This window comes from Nematolebias whitei, chromosome 1, assembly GCF_014905685.2.
Source record: "Nematolebias whitei isolate Nwh7 chromosome 1, NemWhi1, whole genome shotgun sequence".
NCBI lineage: Eukaryota > Metazoa > Chordata > Actinopteri > Cyprinodontiformes > Rivulidae > Nematolebias > Nematolebias whitei.
The window spans coordinates 53,360,987-53,367,540 of NC_056498.1; the positions used below are offsets into that span (position 1 = coordinate 53,360,987).

Genomic DNA, 6,554 nt, shown 5'->3' on the forward strand with positions numbered 1-6,554 from the left:
TTGGCTGGCCTGAGAATGCCTTGGAAATCTCTGCTGAAAGTGGTGGCTGTGGAAAGAGATGTCTTGGCCTCCCAGCTCAAGGTGCTGCCCCACAACCTGATTCAGGAACAAGCAGCATCTGAACAATTGTTGTGTATTTGTGTTTTTAGTTACCTGTTTGTGAAGAAAATCCCAACTGCAGTCTTTTAAATGACAGAGTCCAAGAAGGAGACAGTTTTCAATTTGATGTCCACAAAGAAATAAAAATCTACTTTTTAACCTATTCAGAAACTAATAGTGTGAATGTGTATGCATTCACACTTTTATGATCCATTTCTCTTCTGTACATTTTTTTTGACGTTTTTCTCGTTCAACAATTTTTGTGCTATTTCAACAAATCATAAATCAAAACGTTCAGCTCTTTCAGGACAATCCTTCTATGACTTTTGGTATTGGTGCAACTTTAGCTTTTTGAAATATTTAGCTTTTCTGCCATTTTTCCCCTCATAGAAAATGAACTGAGCTCATTTTACGTCCTTCAAATCTTTAGATGTGTTTACAACCTTTAACTGCTCCTTTCATATTTTGTTTTGGTTCAGCTTCTTTCAACTTCCTTGTGCAAATTTGCAAATTTTTCCAGCTACTTTCTTCCAATTTCAGCTGTTTTTTTTTTTTTTTTCCTGCTGTTTCGTGCTCCTTTCAGATTCTTTCTGCAAGTTTCAGCTTTTTCTGTTATTTCAGCTGTTTTTATGCTAATTTTAGCTTTTTTGAACTAATGCAACTATTTTTTTCAGCCTAATTTAGCAAAAATGTGCTCCATCCACTTCATTCTGGTAATATAAGTTTATTTCTGCTTCTTTAGCTACCGGTACTATTCAGCTGTTTTTTGTTGTTGTTGTTGTTGTTTTTTGCGTGATTGTTTGCAAATTTCTGCATTTTTGGGGTATTTTTCACTTTTTGGTACTAATTTCTGCTTCTTTCATCCTAATTAGGTACAATTGTGCTCTCTCCACTTCCTTCTGGTAATTTACGCTTCTCTCTACCTTTTATAGCTACTATTCAGCTGTTATTTTAATTGTTCTTGTTGTTGTTGCTAATTCATACTTTTTTTTTCATATAATTTCCACTTTTTTGTGACCTTTTCTGCTTCTTTCAGCCCAATTGGACACAGTTGTGCTCTCTTCTTTTCCTTCTGGTAATTTAAGCTTCATTCTTCTTTTTTTCTACTTTTAAGCTGTTTTATTTCTAATTTCAGCTTTGTGGTTAATTTCCTAATTTTGTGCTAGTTGCTGCTTATTTAAATCTAATTCAGTAAAGATGCATTATTTCTTTCTTCTGCTAACTTGGTCTTGTTCTTCCAGTTCAGCTACATTTCAGCATGTTTTTAGCTAAATTCAGCTGTTTTCAGCAAGTTCTTCTGCAACAAGCATTCACACTTCATTTTCACAGGAAATGCAATTTCTCTAGTTTTTTGGTTGTTGTTATTTCTATATTCAGGGCTGTTTAATGAAAATGAAAAGTAGCAGTTGCTAATTCCAGTCATCCTATAATAGTGATATATTAAAAAATGTAGGATGTTTGGTCAATTTCTTTATGTTATTTTAATGTGTTCTCTTCTATTGGTGATACTTTTGCTCAAGCTCAGATGACAGCAAATAAACACAATATTCAGGCATGATGCACATTGTTCATTTAAACTTTATTTCAGTTTGTTTAAAGTGGTCCCTCAGTTTTTAACAATATTAAAACAGTTGTTGACAATTTAACTGCATAATTTAGTTCTAGATGATTTCTGGATATGCAGAGGCCTCAAGTGAAAGAGTCTAAGTATCTGGGTGTCTTGTTCATGATTGATGGAGAGGGAGATGGATCAACGCCTTGTCATCAGTAATGAGGTTGTTGTTTTGGTCAGTCCTAGTGAAGAAAGAGTTGAGTCACTGGGTAGCCAGTTGTTATTTAAACCCTAAGATGATGAACTGACAAGCTTGTTTTTTTTTTTAAACGTTCAAATCATTCATTTGTCATCATCTCACAACCAGTGACTGAGCCAACCTGCATGTGCGACGTGACGTCACACACAGAACACTGTGTTTACCAAAGTAAATATGGATGCAACACATTGGCATGTGTGCATCCTTCCTCCCTTACACAAATTCACAACCACAAGCAGGTTTCAGCTGAAATCAAGACCTACAATCTAAAAGCAGTGTCCTCCATCATTAGATTTCTGCTATTCTACACCAAAAAGTTATTCAAATCTTTTTTGTACCATTGTCACAGTTAGGTTTTTGTCTGTTGTATTATAAAGCATTGTCCATAAAGCAACCTGAAGTTAATAGTTCAATCTAGAAGATAACCTTATACTCTGAAACCATACGCCCCCTCAGTAGGTGAAAACTTTACACTTACAGCAGCAAACTGCTACATTCAAACTTACTTTTGTTTATGTTCTACATCTAAAACTTATGCGTAATTAAAAAAAAACTGGCGTGAAAATAATTAATTTAAAGAGTAAAATCTAGATGGACGAAGAGACAAACTGCTGTATTTTAATTTTAGTGCCACAAAAACTTAGATGCGACTTTTGCTTTATTAGTCACATTATAATATAATATGTTTGGGATTGGTGTTGCAGATGTTAGAGAGGTGGGCCTGTGATTGGAAAGTCGCCGGTGCGACTCCCCGTACTGAAAACATAAAAATGTGGGTGGGAAAGGTGAAGCACTCACACCTACCTCTGCCTCCACCTTCATTTGCCCCCACTCTGGGTCCTTAACCTTCACCATCTGCTCCCCCGGATGCCCTCGATGGCGGCTCTCTCCTCCACACAGAGGGCTGTGGTAGCTCAGTGGGCTGTGGTTGTGTCAGGAATGGTATCCGGCGTAAAAACAACAGCCAAACCTTTGTGCGAGATAGCTCACTGTGGCGACTGCTGAAGAAGGGAGCAGCCGAAAGAAGAAGAAGAAGTCACGTTAGTGGTGGGCACAACTCCACTAACAGCTAATAGCAGAACTGAATTTTTGTTTAGCAGATTATCGTTTTTGCTATCGTTGGAAACCGTTAACGGAATTAGCTTCTGCTAAATTAGGTTTCGCCAACTTTAAGTTCATTAACACAATTCACAAACTTGTTCTTGTCTTTAGTCGGCGTCCCAACAAGTCCGCTGTGCAGTTATTATTCTACTTGACCTTAACCTTGACCTCTCTGAGTGGCTTCAAACATCTGCTAACTTCCTGGCAAAAACCAATGCAGACATGTTCTTGTTTTTAGTTTTCTACACCGCCCTACAATAGCTGTTTTTTTTTTAAATTACATTTTCTTTTAAGTACCATTTTATTTTCACGCATCCTTTATGATTGTCTTTGTTGTCCACTGTTGTCATCACTCTGTGTTAAAATCAGGTCTCTCTTGTGAGTCCCCGAGGCTCAATGAGATTAACCTGTATAAATAAAAGTTGAATGAAAATTCAAAAAGTGACTGCATTTGCCTAATTATCATCAAATACTTAAGAAATTGTTCTATTCCTCTGGTGTCAAAAAGGTGACGGCTGCTCACTACAGCAGTGAATTAAGAGACGCGGTTTCAAAGCTGCCTCTCCAATAAATACCTGTGCTGCTAACACTTCCTCGTGCTTCAGATTCACTTCCAAAAGTGGGATTTTTCTGGAAATCCAGACCTTTATTTAGACGAATCAAAATTTGGACTGATTCCTCTTTCACAATCACATGAAACCACAACTGTTCTGATGAAAAACAAGGTGTTCAATAGTTAACAAAGACACGAATCCCACGTTACCTGTAAACAACCAGCACAACAGGTGTATTGACTCTGCAACACATCTGGGTGAATGACATCAAGTTTTAGTGACTATGTTGTCTCATAATTAGTGATCTAACTAAGTAAGTCAGTTGATTAGAATTTAAACAATTAAAGATAATGGGTGTGTGGATTAAAATAGAAAACTAAGTGTGCAATCACCAACTATAAAACTTTCTTATTTTTGGAAAGGAGTTTCTACATTCAGCAGGTAAAATGAGCCCAAATTACATTTTTATTTAAAAAACTGAAGCTGATATTAGCATAACGTGTTTAATAGATTCATGTTTAATGTTTTTTTTTTAAATTTGATACACTACAGATTGCACTATTTTTACACAAAGGATAAAAGTATTAACTTCCAGTGACATACATTGCTTTAATGCCATGTAATTATATTGAAATGCATGGTAATTATGTAAACCCATTGCAAATGTGCTAACATTTGATTTATTATTTAATAAATTATAGCAAAACTTCTTTCACTGCCATCTGTTGTTGACAGGAAATTCACCTAAGGCAAATTTAGCCTATTATTACACAATGAAGTAAAAGTGGGCTAAGGGCTAAACTCGATTTTCTACTTTGATGTCTCGGTTTTTGTCTGTCGGTGTGTTTCACATTCTGCCAAGCCCGTCGGGGCGTTTCCTCCTCCTTTTAATAATAACCAGTTTGCGGCAAATGATGACGTTCACTGTATTTTTTTGTTCCGAATGGAAACTGAAAGAAGAAGCTGAACAGGTCAGTCCTTCACATGAAACACAGGAAGAGGAACTGTGACGTCACGCGAGCTTTAGAACTGCCACATAGGTTGCTGCCTTCACGGCAAAATTAAAGCTCGGAAATAAAACAAGCCACCATTTATCGTTATCGTGTTGCTTTTTCTTGGCTGCCAAAATCAAAAGTTTAAGATTAATAAACGACGCCAATTATATATATTTCTATATCTACTACCATGCAACAACTGCGCAAGCAGAGACGGTTTACTCAAATAGGTTATACGTTTACCTAATGTTTTCGATGGTACGTAAACGCATCCATAGCCACGACAGGTTTCGCGGAGGGGGAAGAGGATACTCAGTCGAGCTTTGTTCTTAACATCATACTGGCAACACCGTAGGGATTTATTTATTAGTTTATCAAGGGTAATTAATACAGAGGGGATAGCTTCTCAAAAATGCTTCAGTCTCTAGCCAGCAATTCGTGTGTGCGTTTGATTCAAAACCACAAATCAACGTGGTATTTTCTGTTTTTAATTCTGGGCTACGTGCTTTATCTTATATTCGGCGCTGTCGTGTTTTCTTCGGTCGAGCTGCCTTACGAGGACCTCCTGCGCCAGGAGCTGAGGGCCCTCAAGAAGCAGTTCCTCCAGGAGAACGAGTGTTTGTCTGAGGAGCGGCTGGAGCGATTTTTAAAGAAAGCGCTCGAGGCCAGTAACTACGGCGTTTCAATCTTGAATAATGCCTCGGCGAACTGGAACTGGGACTTCACGTCTGCTTTGTTTTTTGCCAGCACGGTGCTTTCCACCACAGGTAGGTCACCGCTCAGGTGATGCGCTGCGGCTGCAGGCCAGCAGGTGCGCAGCTAGACATTTTTTGGACCTCGGGAGCCCCCTTCAAAAAAAAAAAAAAAAACCTGTTAGGGTTTAAAATAAAATAGAGGCTACATTTCATCTTGCCATGCCACACCTTTAAGTGATTCAGTATTTACTCTTTTGTTTTTATATCCATTTTTTTCTATGCAAACATTCAGCTCATCCAGCAGATCAGAGCTATGATTTTTTTTTTGTACCTCCTATACTTAAAAAAAACTCCCCACAACTTTGTTTACACATATTTCCTCCCATAGAAATACAGTACGGTCTCCACATTTCCTTTAAAAATATTTTTCTCTTTAAAACCCGTTTCAGCACACTTGCTCTATTTTAGTAGCTACTTTTAGAGATTCGCAAGCTTTTAGCTAAAAAAAAAAAAAAGGTTTGTAGGCTCAATCATCCAGGTAGATAACAAAAGAAGGTTAAATAATTTCATCTGGACCAGTTTCTTTAAGGGAGAAACGTTTTGTCTTACATCCAGAAGACTTCTTCAGTCTGTGACCTGCCAACCAGATCTGTCCCGTAAGTAGCCTTCATTGCTGTGTTTCAAGCCAACGTCCTGTTGGGATCTCAGAGGCAGGCTTTTAACACATGCAAAAGGACCCATCTGTTGCCCTTTAGCTTTTAGCTACTATTCTGCTACTTTTTTTTTTATAGCTACTATATACTCTTAACATTTACCCACTGTTTTACTACTTTTACTTTAAGCCTTTTGCTACTTTTAGCTTTTAACTAGCATTTTGCTGCTTTTAGCTTCTAGCTCACTTATTGCTTCACTTTTCACAAACCTTTAACTGCTGATAGTCTGCGTTTACCTACTTTTAGTTTTTAATTAGCCTTTTACTGCTTTTATCTTTTTAACTAACCTTTTGCTGCTTTTAGCTTCTAGCTAGCATTTTTGCTTAACTTTTCACCAACCTTTATCTGCTGATAGCCAGTGTTTTGCTACTTTTAGCTTTTAACCAGCATTTTACCACTTTTAGCTTGTAACCAGGTTTTTGCTACTTTTAGTTTTTAACTAGCCTTTAGCTACTTTTAGCTTTTAACCAGACTTTTACCACTTTTAGCTTTTAACTAGCCTTTTGCTGCTTTTAGCTTTTTAACTAACCTTATGCTGTTTTTAGCTTCTAGCTATCATTTTTGCTTAACTTGTCACTAAGCTTTA

General features: G+C 37.2%; 1 protein-coding gene across 1 annotated transcript in view; it reads left to right on the forward strand.

Moving 5' to 3' along the window:
* Positions 1 to 4,771: 4,771 nt before the first annotated feature.
* The window catches only part of kcnk1b (potassium channel, subfamily K, member 1b), a 14,447-nt gene continuing 12,664 nt past the window's right edge, over positions 4,772 to 6,554 (forward strand). Inside the window, exon 1 of the mRNA XM_037685208.1 lies at positions 4,772 to 5,327. Within this exon, the coding sequence (XP_037541136.1) occupies positions 4,973 to 5,327 (355 nt within the window). The 5' untranslated portion in view covers positions 4,772 to 4,972. The remainder of the gene's footprint in view (positions 5,328 to 6,554) is intronic.